We start from the raw sequence: 15,423 nt of genomic DNA on the forward strand, positions 1-15,423 counted from the left end.
GTATATAAAAGGAGAGGAGCAAAGAAGAGAATCAGAGAGCAAAATGCCAATGGCTGGGCCTTGGCACTCAAGATAATGCAGAGAGAAGGATGCACACAATGGTCCAGTGGATGGAAGAGGTTTTGAGTGACAGTGAGGTTAAGGTATGGATCAGTTGAATATAACCCACCTGCTTAAACTGTGCAGTTCCAGTCGGAAATGCTTCAGATTATTACCACAGATCGGTGATGTCAACGTGATTTCTAAGCAATTGCAATCAACAAGTAAATGATTCTAAATTATTAACATTTATGCCTATGGTGGCACAGTGGTTAGCACTGCTGCCTCACAGTGCCAGGGACCCGAGTTTGATTCCCAGCTTGGGTCACTGTCTGTGTGGATTTTGCACGTTGTCCCCATGTCTGCGTGGGTTTCCTCTGGGTGCTCCGGTTTCTTCCCACGGCCTGAAAGACATCCTGGTTAGGTGCATTGGCAATACTAAATTCTCCCTCAGTGTACCCGAACAGGCACTGAATGTTAGCACTGGAGGATTTTCACACTAACTTCATTGCAGTGTTAATGTAAGTCTACTTGTGATACTAATAAATTTTTTAGCATTCATTTTTGGGAACCAAGTTAATTTGCAGCGTGCCTTATTACCATGCAATGCAGTTTATTACTAGTTTCCTTATCTATATGTGGATCTATATGCACACACCAATGCAAGTGTATACAATAAGCATTTGCTTTTTTTTCCCTTATATTCAAGGTCCAATGCAGGAGACAGTTAAAGATTTCTGGAGAGTGATATGGCAGGAGAATTCATCCAGTATCGTCATGGTAACTAATCTGGTGGAAGTGGGAAGGGTATGACATGCCTTCTAAATTTATTTTGTGTCTATCAGTTTTGTTTTAGCAAAGTTAAGACTTCATAAATCGAGGTGGGATAACATTAAAGACTTGCTGATTGAAATCATGTGTTATCCCATTGTTTCTGGGCTCCTGTGTTGCGCTAATAAATACTTCATTGAATTTTATTGTGTGCAATAAATAGTAAAATAAAATTCAAATAATGTCATGCTGCTCCCTTAGGACAGTGGTCTATTACCTCAACAATTTAGATAATGAAATGTAAATGCTTTAAATTTTGTCATTTAGTCCCCGAGAGAAATAACCCGACAATAGCTAAGTAGCAAGGTCTAGAGACTTAATTGAACATAGTGAGGGAAGCACGTAAAGTGAGAAAGAAAATAAAACTCAGCCCACACTTGAAAATGTTTGATTTTCAATGCAGGAGAATTAAACTGTTAAGTTCTATAAAATCAGCTGACTAAAGACCCAAAGTTGCTGCTTAGGAAATGCACGCACATCTCTGGTCAAAAATGTGACGCTGTGTATTGGTAAAGGAAATAAAATAGGTCGTCGGGATCCATACCTTAAAGCACAAATACAAATAAGGGATTACTTGCTACTAAAATGCTATATTTTAAAAATTTACTTGGCTGAATCTGAGTCAAGAGAAGAGAGAGCGCTCCAAATGTCCAGACCTTTAAAAAGCGTGAGTTACTCTATACGCCATTCTCCACCCCTCCTGCCTCCTATTCTCTACTGCCCACCTACTTCTATCTCCCACCTCCACTCCTCTGCTCAGCTTCCTATCCTTCTTAACACCCATTCCCCACTCCTGCCCTCCTATCCCCTGATTCCACTTACCTGAGAGCCACTGTGACACTGATAGAAAGAGAGAAGATAGGAGTGGGTAGAGGCCATTTGGCCCTTCGAGCCTGCTCCGCCATTCATTACGATTGTCCAACCCAATAACCTAATCCTGCTATCTCCCCATAACCTTTAATTCCATTCACCCCAGGTGCTATCTCCAGCCACCTCTCAAATACATTCAACATAGTGACTTGATGATCTTAGTTTCCACGTATCCCCTTTCTGAGAGGCGCATCAATCTTCAGTGTTCAGGTATAGAGAATGTAGAAATGGGGGCACACAAATTCCTATCCCATTAGCCTCAGCAGAAATGTTGCATTGGAACATTATAGAAAGAAATTGCATTACATCTTTTCGCATCTCCCAAATTCTAAAATTGTAGTTAATGTTCTTACTTTGGCAAACAAAGCAGCAATTTGAAACCACCAAGGTCCAACTGATGTGTTGCTCTGGGCTAAAACTGAACATTCAGCTCATAGAACTTGTATTCTGCTTTTTGTATCTTATTCTCATATGGAATTGTCTTCAGCTAGAGCAAGATGTTATTATGACTATTATCCACTCCCAGCCGCCTAAATCTGCCCCATGCATTAGGTTTGCATGCAATTCTACAGGATTGCTGTATTGTCTGGACGAGAATACAACAGTTACGGTATCATTTTCTGTAGCACTCCCCCTCTCCTCAAACCATTTTGAAACACATTTTGTCCTGTATCAAAATATTGGAAACAAAATGATGCAAACACTTTCATCAGTCCATTGTGTTCAGTGAAAGGTCTCATTATTGTACTGAAACTATGTTTGATGTTCTCTTGTATTATGTGGCGTGTCTGTTTTTTGTTCCAACTTTGATGTAGATCAGAGATGTTATATTATTTAAGATGTTAAGACATTCTAATCAAACTGTGGCACCATAAGGTTCACATTTCGTTCTCGATTCTGTTTCATTTTCTGGCATTGATTGTAATAGCAGCAGAAAAGGTTAAGTTCATCTGCAACATTAAAGTCAGTGGCCTAATAACTGACAGTGCTGTATTGGATTCTCAGCAAGAAGCCAACTTGAAATAGCAACATTTGAGCAGTGTTTTGCAACAGCTATTCTCAATGGGAATGTTTACCTATTCTGGTCAGACAACCAAATGGAATATCACAAGGCTGAGAAAGTAACAACAGAACTGATCTGAGATAGACCATTTGGCCCTTTGAGCCTGCTCCACCACTTAATAAGAGGATGGCTGATCTTCAACATGAACTCCACCTTCCACACTCCCGCACATCCCTAAATTCCCTTGGCGCCTGAAAATCTATCAATCTCAATCTTGAGTACACTCAGTAACAGAGCATAAGAACATAAGAAATAGGAGCAGGAATAGGCCATCTAGCCCCTGGAGCCTGCTCCGCCATTCAATAAGATCATGGCTGATCTGAAGTGGATCAGTTCCACTTACCCGCCTGCTCCCCGTGACTCTCAATAAGAACATAAATCTATAGCTGTCAGGGAGTAGGTAGAGAGGAGATGTCAGGGGTAAGTTTTTCACTCAGGGAGTGGTGGGTGCGTGGAATGGGCTGCTGGCAACGGTGGTGGAGGCAGATTCAATAGGGTCTTTTAAGAGACTTTTGGATAAGTACATGAAACTTAATAAGATAGAGATTACTAGGCTTACCTATAACCCTCTAAGGTAGGGACAAAGAGGTGGATGGGGGTAAGGCAGTTGACGTGGTGTATATGGACTTTAGTAAGGCGTTTGATAAGGTTCACCATGGAAGCCTTCTGCAGAAATTGCAGATGTATGGGATTGAGGGTGATTTAGGAAATTGGATTAGGAATTGGCTGGCGGATAGGAGACAGAGGGTGGTGGTTGATGGTAAGTATTTGACATGGAGTTCAGTTACGAGTGGTGTGCCTCAGGGATCTGTTTTGGGGCCACTGCTGTTTGTAATTTTTATAAATGATCTGGATGAGGGTATAGCTGGGTGGATTAGTAAATTTGCTGATGACACCAAAGTCGGAGGTGTGGTTGATAGTGAGGAAGGGTGTCTTAGTCTACAGGGAGACTTGGACAAGTTGCAGAGCTGGGCCGAGAGGTGGAGGATGGAGTTTAATGCGGAAAAGTGTGAGGTAATTCACTTTGGCAGGAATAACGGATGTGTAGAGTATAGGGCTAACAGTAGGACTCTGAATAGTGTGGATGAACAGAGGGATCTAGGTGTATGTGTACATAGATCCCTGAAAGTTGGGAATCAAGTAGATAGGGTTGTTAGGAAGGCATACGGTGTCTTGGCGTTTATTGGTAGGGGGATTGAATTTAAGAGCCGCAGCATCATGTTGCAACTGTACAAAACTCTGGTGTGTCCGCACTTGGAGTATTGTGTGCAGTTCTGGTCCCCACATTATAGGAAGGATGTGGAGGCTTTGGAGAGGGTGCAGAGGAGGTTTACCAGGATGTTGCCTGGTATGGACAGGAGGTCCTATGAGGAGAGACTGAGGGATTTGAGGTTGTTTTCATTAGAAAGAAGGCGGCTGCGAGGGGACCTTATTGAAACATATAAGATGATCAGAGGTTTGGATAGGGTGGACAGTGATAGCCTTTTTCCTCGGATGGAGAAAGCTAGCACGAGGGGGCAAAGCTTTAAATTAAGGGGTGGTAGTTATAGGACGGATGTCAGGGGTAGGTTCTTGACCCAGAGGGTGGTGAGGGATTGGAATGCCCTGCCTGCTGCAGTTGTGGATGCACCTAGTTTGGGGGCGTTTAAGAGATCCATGGATAGGTTTATGGATGGAAAGGGTTTGGTTTAGGTTAGAGGGTCATTGTTTTTTAACTGGTCGGCGCAACATCGTGGGCCGAAGGGCCTGTTCTGCGCGGTAATGTTCTATGTTCTATGTTCTATGACACGTTCGGCGCAACTTTGTGGGCCAAAGAGCCTGTATTGTGCTGTAGTTTGTCGATGTTTCTACGTGTCTAACTACATTGACTCCAGACTCAAACTGATTCTCCACACTTGACCCCAGGATTCGTGTGCTCCAGTCCTATAGGCCAATCGGGTCACATGACTCTCCTTAAACCTCATCCCTAATAGAGGATCATGACTACATTGGCTGGAATCTTATCACTGTTCGCACCAGTGGGACAGGAACGGAACGGTGGCACAGTGGTTAGTACTGCTGCTTCACAGCGCCAGGGATCCAGGTTCAATTACTGACTTGTGTCACTGTATTTGTGGAGCCTGCACGTTCTCCCCATGTCTGCATGGGTGCTCCGACTTCCTGCCATGTTCTGAAAGATGGGTTGGTTCGGTGCATTTGCCATGCTAAAATTCACCCTCAGTGTACCCGAACAGGCGCCGGAGTGTGGCGATGAGGGGATTTTCACAGTAACTTAATTGCAGTGTTAACATAAGCCTACTTGTGACACTAATAACTGAACTTTTCCTATCCCGCTGCAGTGAACGGAGACTTGGCTGGCTGCCAAATCCTCCGACCCCACGGCAGCGGGAGCGTGGCGTGAATGGCAGGTAAGATTGCGCCACTTGTCTTTCACTGTGTCCAGCCTCAGGGAATGTTCTCCGTCATGTCTCCCAGTCCAATAAATTCTTCCTTTATGATAACTACATTTCCTACCTTTTCCATAGTATGTAAATGCTGATTGAATTCATAATTGATGTGATTAACTAGAGTTAGAAACTCTAAAAGTGTACTGTGAAGTCAGGTTGAATTCATTGCCTGCCCCTGAGCAGATTATTTTCTCTGCAGGATGAATTAATTGATTTGAGCGGTTGTACACTGATTACATCAATAAGTGGAGCGCGCTGTAAAATTTCAATGTTTTCATTTCGGAGTCTGGCCTTTGAGGATAACTCCTTCTTACGAGTGCAGATCATTTTGCCATATACTGTTAACTTGCTTGATGATTATAGATTGCAACAACAGCCACCACTTAATTCCATTCATTTATTTTGATTGAAGCAGGTCAGTTCCAATCTGTGAAATTGTATTTAGAATCCTTAATGTGATGTAACCTGTGGAGGAATTTAAAAGCTAGCCCTGCGAATACATATGATAATAGTCCCACACTGTGCTCATATCTGTAAGCCTAGGGTAAAAGGACAGGGATGGTACCTGCTTCCAAATCTAACATGAGAGGGAGGCATTATCACTAGACTATTCATCCAAAAACTCAGCTAATGTTCTGGTGACTTGGGTTCGAATCCTGCCATGGCAGATGGTGGAATTTGAATTCAATAAAATAACATCTGGGATTAAGAATTTACTGATGACCATGAAACCATTATTGATTGTCGGAAAAAACCCATCCGGTTCACTAATGTCCTTTCGGGAAGGAAATCTGCCGTCCTTACCTGGTCTGGCCTACATGTGACTCCACAGCCATAGCAATGTGGTTGACTCACAACAGCACTTGGGCAATTAGGAATGGGCAATAAATGCTGGCCAACCAGTGATACCCATGACCCACGAATGAATTAAAAAAATGTTTTTAAAGATTAATACTCACAATTCACAATACATTAGGATTACTCCATATGTCACCAATGAATACTATAATTCCATTTGCCAAATCCCATTATTTGATCTGACACCAAGTTTAATGTACACATGGAACTGTAATACAACAGAGACAATAAAAAAAATTGGATAAAACTAGTCTTCCCCACCTTTCAACACCATCCATCATCTGTTACCTAACTCCCTGACTGACCCAACCCTAAGCAAACCTTATATTTTGAATTTATTGCAAGGATTCTCTGTGATGCAAGATTGAATGAAGAGAAATAACTTTATTAAAGTTTTATATCATAGAATCCTGACAGTGCAGAAGGAGGCCATTCAGCCCATTAAGCCTACACCAACAGCAGTCCATTCCAGGCCCTATCCCTGTAACCCCAGGTATTTACCCCGTTAATCCCCCTGACAACGGGCAATTTGGCATGGCCAATCAATCTAACCCACACATCTTTGGACTGTGGGAGGGAACCTGAGCACCTGGAGGAAACCCTCGCAGACACGAGGAGAACATGCAAACTCCACACAGATACTGACCCGAGGCTGGAATTGAATCTGGGTCCCTGATGTTGTGAGGCAGCAGTGCTATCCACTGTGCTGCTGTTCTGTCCTGAAAATGTGCCAGTAAACAGCAATTCAAGATTTGTTGGTAGACAGCACATTCCAATATACCTGATCTACATTGCCCAGCTAGCTGCATATTCAGAAAAACTCCCTCAATATTTAGTATAAATCTAGAATCAGATTAATCTTTTCAGATTGGATGAGGTATGATGATCACTCTTACCAGCCTGTGCATCCAAACTAATATAAAACACTGACACTGAAACAGTCTGGAGCTGTCAAAGTAACTCCTCTGCTTGGGTAGATCTATTGACAAATAATCATTATGTCTGACAACTAAAGCACGTCTTTTCCTGAAGCTGTGCCAAGGCTGGTAAAAGCGACAGCTTTATATCCTGGTGACTAGACAAGCTATTGTTAATTGGAATTGTAACTCTTGAGGTCAGATAATCTTTGAAATACACAATGGGCCAGGCACTGAGGGCCTGCCTCATCCATCTTTTTGCCACCTACCATCAAGCTCACCCCATGATACACTTACCAGTGTTATCATGATCCTAATAATATGGTTACCAATGTTACCATGATCTTAATAATACAGTTAACAGTGTTACTATGGTCCTAATAAGATGGTTACCAATGTTACCATGATCCTAATAATATGGTTACCAATGTTACCATGATCCTAAGGACATGGTTGCCGATGTTACCGATATCCTGATAATAAACTGCTCATGCCATGAAACATTTAGCATGGAGAGATAGATAGGAGCAATCTTCAGGGGCTTCCCTTTACAGAATGGATATGCCAACACCCTGCCCCCCCAACCCTCTAAAATCTAACACCACCTTGTTTCTCAATTACTCCCCCACCCCTCTCCCCTCCCCAGCCTTAAATGCAAAACTCACACTCCTCCTCCTGACCAGCTGAAACCATCCCTGGCCAAGACCCTTAACTTACTGGCTTTAGGAGCCATGGGCTTGCTCCATCTCCCACATGGCAGTCCCAGCTATGGCCACTCTCACACTCTTGGTGCTACCAGGACTGATGGAGCCGCCAGCCAAACGGATTGGCCGGCAGCTCCAGAGGGTGGGATTTCTTCCCCAGTGAGAGGCAGTAGTTCCTTACTGCCATTACTAAGCTTGCCCGCAACGCGTTAAGGCTGTGGGGGTGGGCCAGCATGCGGGGGGGAGTCGGCTTCATGCCTATTTTACAGCCAGCAGGGGAGGGTACGTTTAATCAGCAGACTATAATGCAGTCGCATTCGGTAATTGAGAACCAACCATTTGTGTTCCTGAAAAATCAAATCATTTGCATCTTTTGTCTTAAGTTTAACTGCAATATGTGCAGAAGAATGATGTTGTGACATAGTACAGAAATGGACCATCCAGTTTAACATATTAATATTAGTGTTTTCTCCAGGTCAGCCACCGAATCTAGTCCACTCTTCTCATTTCCATATTGTCAATATTTCTGTTTCAAGCAACAAATTCCTTTTTAAATATTCTATTGGTTCTTGATGACAAAGAATTGCATTTTCTAATTAGCCTCCATGTAACAATGCTTTTCTAATTTCCCCTTTTATTTATTTAATTAATTATGTTACTTGGGCCATTTTATCAAGCAGTAGTTGGACTCTGTCACAGATTACTTCATAATAAGCCTTCATTGTCTTTCAGACTTCTATCAGTTCACCCACTGACCTCCTCAGCAGGAATGAGGGAAACCCATAGGGCAAAATGCGGTGGATGCTGGAATCTGAAACAAAAACAGAAAATGCTAGAAAATCTCAGCAGGTCTGATTGCATCTGTGGACAGGGAATAGAGCCAATGTTTCGAGTTAAGATGGGGTCATCCTGACTTGAAACATTAGCTCTATTCTCTGTCCACAGAGGTTACGGACACAGTGGTTAGCACTGTTGCCTCACAGCATCAGGGATCCAGGTTTGATTCCCGGCTTGGGTCACTGCCTGTGTGGAGTTTGCACATTCTCCCCATGTCTGCGTGGGTTTCCTCCAGATGCTCCAGTTTCCTCCCATAGTCTGAAAGATGCGCTGGTTAGGTGCATTGGCCATGCTAAATTCTCCCTCAGTGTACCCGAAAAGGTGCCGGAGTGTGGTACCTGAGGGATTTTCACAATAACTTCATTACAGTGTTAATGTAAGCCTACTTGCGATGAATAAATAAACTTTACTTGTTACACTTGCTGAGATTTTCCAGCATTTTCAACTTTTTTTGAGGAAAAGCCATGGTGACCTTGCATACCTTCATAATGAAAGGTAGACCTTCATCCCCTCTAAGGATGGACCTTGCGGGCTAACTGGCCCTTGCAGAACCATATTATTTCTTTTCCCATCTATCTCCACCATTAAAGCTTACAGCTTCACAGATTTGACCCAGGAATCTGCCCAACTATTCCATTTGCTTGTGGAAATTGTAGCATTAACATTGAACTGTGGCCTCCCTTAAAGGCAATCTGTCTTTCTTAAAGAACTGAAGGCTTGCTGCACCATGCCTTGTTCAGTTCTCACAAAAGCAGAAAGGTCTTGATGGACAGGCATTACATTTTTACCCTGGCTTTTATATCTGCCCTATTTCAAGGCCATATACAGTGAAGTTACAACTGATAAAGAAATAAGGAATAATTGTTTCTCCACAGCATTTGCTGCTTTTGATACCTGTGGATTTGATACCCTACAAAGCTCCGAAGACACTTTGGGACAGTTTGTTTGAGAATTTTGTTAAGCCCAGACCCATCTGCTGACACAATGTTATATCACAATCGGAATGAAAGCATCTTGCCAAAACAAGGTCCAACCATGGCAAATACATTTTGCAATCTTGTTAGGGGAATTTGAACTCTTTACATTTCAAAGTCAGGATTACATTTTCATGCTTGTCGTGCGTGCAGTCACCAATTCTACAGCCCAGATATTCTGCACATTCCTTGGGGTAATTCTGGTCGGAGGCAGATTGTCAGCAGACACAGGAGGGAAGCCAGAATTCTAGCTTTGCATTAGAATGACAAAGCATATTCAAATAGATCTGCCTGGCATTCTTCAATCATTTCAATGAAGGCAGGTCAAAGTATTAGCTCGTACGCCAGTTCTTATTGTCACTACATGGCTTATTTTTGCGATTTGTGGAGCGTGGCCAAAAGAATGAATCAAATATACATAATTGGGATAACAATGGAATTATTAGAGAATGACCCATGGTGACTCATACCAGTACATGAAACAGTCAATTTATTCGAACAATATCTCTCGGCTGGGAAGATGACGTAAATCAAGATGTGATGAGAAAGCAACAGGAATTTCAAAAAAATCAACGAACTCTATTACTTTAAAGATCTTAGGTGATTGAATTGATTGCAAATACCAAAACAAAAGGATAATTCATCTTCATTCAATTCAGCAGCAAAGTGTGTGCATACATTCATTAATGGTGAAGAGGCAAGATCTGAGTTTTCAGGCTCAGTTTCTCACACCAGGAGTTCTCTATCACACCTCTTAGCAACTTGATTGATACTAGTACAGGCAATCACTTGGAAGTAACCCATCTAACTGCTTCCTCTATTGCAAATGCCATGTAGTTCTGAGACTGGAACCAAAAAATGTAAAAACCATACAATAGAACCATTGAATCCCCACAGTGCAGAAGGAGACCATTCGGCCCATCAAGCCCGCACCAACAACAATCCCACCCAAGTCCTATCCCTGTAGCCCCACACATTTATCCTGCTAATCCCCCAACACTAAGGGGCCATTTACCATGGCTAATCAACTTAATCCACACATCGTTGGATTGTGGGAGGAAACCAGAGCATCTGGAGGAAATCCACACAGACACAGGAAGAACGTACAAACCCCACAGTCACCTGAGGCTGGAATCGAACCCGGATCCTGTGCGGAAACAGTGCTAACCACTGCACCATTGCGCTGCCCTCAAGATTAGAGAAAAGGTGGGAAAACTATGGTTAAAATACAAATTCAAAAAACAGTCATGTTCTCCTCAGTAAACTCACAGCGGCAGGAACACAACCTCAAAAAGACAGCTCATGTTGAAGAGCATGGCCATTCGGCCCATTGAGTCTTCACCGACATCTGACATAGAATATTACTAGGTTAGGTGGATTAGTCGTGGTAAATTTGCAGGATTATGGGAGCCACTGTCAAGGAGCATAAAGGAGTTTCTTCCAATTTGACAGAGGGCATCATGCAAAGATCATTCCCCCTTTGCAGCTTCTGTTCCATTTCCCTGTCATGCTGCAGATTCTGAGACACTGCAACCAGGTCCCATATCTGACATCTACTCCTCTGACATCTTTGCGAAGAGGCAGCAACATTCCCAAGATTCCGTAAGCCACCACAACACCTCCAAAAGCATTCCAGAGGACTTTCAGAAGCTTTGCACTCACAGAAGTTCCTCAAAATTATTTATCTGTAAGTTGGGTACCTGGCCCATTAAGGAAACTCACGCTGAGGCCCTTTTCAGTTGAATGATGCTCAGTGAATGACATGATTATTCTCAACAGCATCACGACAGTTTTTTGATTAAGCCGACTAGCTTCAGGCTCCTGAACCAGCACAAATAGTTTTTCTTGACCTAATCTATCTATTCCTGCTATGTGCAGTCTAACGAAGTTCTTATGGTTTTGTATAGTTGAAGCGCAACTTCTACCCCCTTGCATTCCAGTCTTCTAGATATACAAGGTCAACACCCATTCTTATTCCAATCCATTGGACCCAGTGGCCAGTTCCTGCTCCAATTTGCGGTGTGCCTCTGTTCCTACTGGCCTTCTTGATTATATTTTTGCACATGGAAGCCCAAGTCCTTTAGGGTCCCCCCTGTTTCTGGCTTGTGACAACTTAAAAAGTCTATCATTTATCGGCCTAAAATAGAAAAACTTGTATTTGTTAACTGTGAAATCCCTAAGCCACAAGCAGTTTTGTCCATTCATTTAATCCAGCGATATACCTTTTGCAGTTGTATGCTTCCATTTCCACTGCTTACAGTGCTGCCTATCTTTGAGTCATTAACAAATCTGTGCTTCAAAATGAAGCCCTCATATGGATGGGAGCATTGATAATAGATGATCACTTGATGCTAAAACGTCTGCAGAACAATTGCCATTCCAGATATAAAAACAGAAAATGCTGGAAATATTTGGCAGGTCAGATCGCATCTGCAGAGAGAAATAGAGTTAATGTTCAAGGTCTTTGGCCTTTCATCAGAACAGACTGTAATTGCTGTTACATCATTGATCACCAGTGCAGCATCCAATTTCAACAAGTTACACATTTAATACATTTCTTTGGGCCATGTCTAATAAATGTTCAATCCTGGCAGCAGCAAATATATGTGAGGCACTTTTCAACCACTGCCCATTTCTTCTTGTCTAAAGAAAACAGTTGGGCAGCAGTCAAAAATCTGCAGAGCTCTGCAAGGGGTTGAGGCATGGGGAATTTGACACCACCCACAACCACCCATCGGGCTGCCTGTTACACATTCTAGGGTGAGTGCCCACTTAGCCAATGCCTATTTGGTAGCCACAGGTTACTGATAGCGTGTAAAGGAAACCCAAACTGAACATGGTTTAAGCTTCTTGATGCCAGTTGTTGAGGCCAGCACAGATGTTTCGGTTGGACATTACGAATCACCGTGGTGCTGTGTGCATATTAACACGTAGACCTTATCTTTGATGGAAGATCAGTGGGAACCTGCAGATTCATCATGCAAACACGGCATAGTGGCACAGTGGTTAGCACTGCTGCTTCACAGCACCAGGAAACCAAGTTCGATTCCTTGGGTGACTGTGTGGAGTTTGCACTTTCTCCCTGTGTCCATATGGGTTTCCTCCGGGTGCTCCAGTTTCCTCCCACTGTCCAAGAGCAGTGCAGGTTAGATGGATTGGCCTTGCAAAATTGCCCATTAGAGTCTTGAGATACGTAGGTTCGGGGGGATTAGCAGGGTAAAGAATGTGGAGTTACGGGGATAGGGCCTGGGTAAGATATTCTGTCAAAGAGTTGGTGCAGACTCAATGGGCCAAATGGCCTCCTTCTGCACTGTCAGGCTTCAATTCAAACAGGATGCCCAACAATTTTCCATTAAAGTTAGAACAAGGAATCAAGGAGCTCCTGCCCCACCATGTTTGATCTTATTTTCTTTATCAGCGCAAGATATGTATAAAACATTAGGGGCCCAAAAATCCTCAGCATTTCCTCCATTTATACCAATGTGATGTTGTGAATCCTAGTCCCAAGCTGGAAAATGTCCCCCAAATCAAATTTTTGTATGAGCAGAGTTGGCCACTGACTCTCACAAGGCATTTGGGTTAAGGTTAGACAGCTGTGCCAGATGAGACCCAGTAAGTAGTCTCACAGCACCAGGTTAAAGTCCAACAAGCTCCCTGATGAAGGGGCAACACTCCAAAAGCTCGTGCTACCAAATAAACCTGTTGGATTTTAACCTGGTGTTCTGAGACTATTTACTGTGCCCAATCCAATCCAATGCCGACAGCTCCACAAGATGAGACCCTGTAAGGGCTTCAATAAATTGCTCCTTTTTTGATATTTCCCTTCCCAATGGAGAAGGAAGGCACCCACTGGCATGTGATTGATCTCTGGCAGAATTTGTGCCATCTTTCAGCTGAGGTCTATGATAGGCCTAAAGGGTTTTAGCCTCAAAGTAGCCTCAAGTTAATTCAGACATGCATCCTCACCCAACCTCAACCCAAAGTCCCCACCTTCAATCCACAGGTGATTCGGTCCGCCTTGTTGTCCAACAAGGAGCATACATGTGGTGGGTCGTGCGAGGGCTGTTCTTGGATGTTTCAAGAGTAGCCTAGTGCTTCACATCATTAGTGTACGCTTAAACTGGACCAGATGCTGGGCAACACGACAGCTCAGTGACTATCACTGTTTGCAGATACATGGATTTGGGCCAGTGTCTGTGGGAGTTTGTGCATTCTCCCCGTGCTTGCGTGGGTTTTCTCCAGGTGTTCTGGTTTCCTCCCCCACCTCAAAGATGTGCCCTTTGGCTGATTGCTATAACAAATTGTCCCTAAATTAGTCTCCCCTCAATCCGGTTTCCAATGGGAGTGCCATAAGCATAGACAAGAGTCATGGGTGGAGAGGGGACTCACAAGGTTGAAAATGGTTGCACGGGCTCGTTGGGCCGAAGGGCCTGTTTCCTATGCTGTGTTGTTCTTCGTTCTTTGTTCAGTTGAAATCCCTGAGAACCAGATTTTGCCCATGGATGATCTGGTCCAGGGCTGATCAGAGGTTTTGAGGGAGTCATCTGTGAACTTTGTGGAGTGGTAGAGGTGCCAGTTTACATACTGAAAGCTAGAAATGGCAGCTAATACTCAAGGACCAACGACAGAAATAAAGCACTTATTAAAACAAGCACATCCATTCCAGACGATCATTTGTATTCAGCCATCTACAGGTTGACAAGTAAAATTCCCAAGGAAGTGACAATCCTTTACCTAAATTACAATATACATGGAAAAGTTTAAGTAATTTTGAGAGCCAGGAAAGTGATTGCCAGTGTCACGGGGGTTGGAAGCGGTAATGCAATTTGCAAATTCTGTCTTACAAAGCAAAAGATAAAACCCAATCAACATTAAAGATTAAAATACAATGAAGTAGAATCACAGGTCCTCCAGGATTGCTCCGACCCAGGATGTTCATGAGATATACACTATTGAAAAATAGTAAATAAATGATTATACAATTAAAATTGTATTGCAATACATCCATAGCAGCAAAATTACTAGTGGTGATAATGGTTTATATTTCACACTTTTGTATGGTGTTGTCTTGCCTGCTATTTTAATAGAGGATGTCACCATTCTATAATAAACAACTGGTTAACCTTGCAATTCAGCTACTGATCTATTTAACCACACCACTCACACCCTCTCTGAGTTCATCTTGCCCATGAAACATTGTGGGCCAAAGGGCCTGATCCTGTGCTGTACTGTTCTATGTTCTATGAAACTCACCTCTCGTTCCATCAATCCTAATCCCACTGAACTGCTGATCACTTGACTTCACCTCCTTGCCCCCATTTTAGCCAATATTGGACACAGTTCTCGCTCTCTTAAATCTACCGTCATCAACCCTCTCCTCGAAAATCAACTAGTGTCTCCAGCATCCTTACAAACTACTATTTCCAACCTCCCTTCCCTCCCCCAAAGGCTTTGAACTTTTATTTTATTCATTTAAGGGATGTGAGCTTAGCGGGCTACGTCAGCATTCATTGCCCATCTCTCAGTGTTCTTGAGAATTACTGCCTCTCAGCGCCAAGGACCTGGGTTCAATTTTCGGCTTGGGTCACTGTCTGTGTGGAGTTCGCATATTCTCCCCGTGTCTGCATGAGTTTCCTCCGGGTGCTCCAGTTTCCTCCCACAGTCCAAAAGATCTGCTGGTGAGGTGCATTGGCCATGCTAAATTCTCCCTTAGTGTAGCTGAATAGGTGCCGGAGTGTGGCAACTAGGGGATTTTCACAGTAACTTCATTGCAGTGTTAACGTAAGTCGACTTGTGACACCAATAAATGAACTTTAAATGCCTTGATATTATGTGAAGCTTATCGAATTGGTTGAAAGGCTAGCACCTGTGATGCTGGGGACC

At 43.2% G+C, this 15,423-nt stretch overlaps 1 protein-coding gene across 5 annotated transcripts in view; it reads left to right on the forward strand.

Moving 5' to 3' along the window:
- LOC145353875 (receptor-type tyrosine-protein phosphatase T-like) overlaps nucleotides 1-15,423 on the forward strand; it is a 1,296,999-nt gene that overhangs the window by 1,233,672 nt on the left and 47,904 nt on the right. For 4 of the 5 annotated variants that reach the window (XM_080204786.1, XM_080204789.1, XM_080204790.1 and 1 more), the window contains one exon: nucleotides 749-846. In XM_080204786.1, coding sequence (XP_080060912.1) covers nucleotides 749-846 — 98 coding nt within the window. The remainder of the gene's footprint in view (nucleotides 1-748; nucleotides 847-15,423) is intronic. The other variant, XM_080204787.1, reaches the window with a different exon arrangement.

The sequence above is a fragment of the Carcharhinus amblyrhynchos genome, chromosome 16 (assembly GCF_965287045.1).
Source record: "Carcharhinus amblyrhynchos chromosome 16, sCarAmb.v2.hapA, whole genome shotgun sequence".
NCBI lineage: Eukaryota > Metazoa > Chordata > Chondrichthyes > Carcharhiniformes > Carcharhinidae > Carcharhinus > Carcharhinus amblyrhynchos.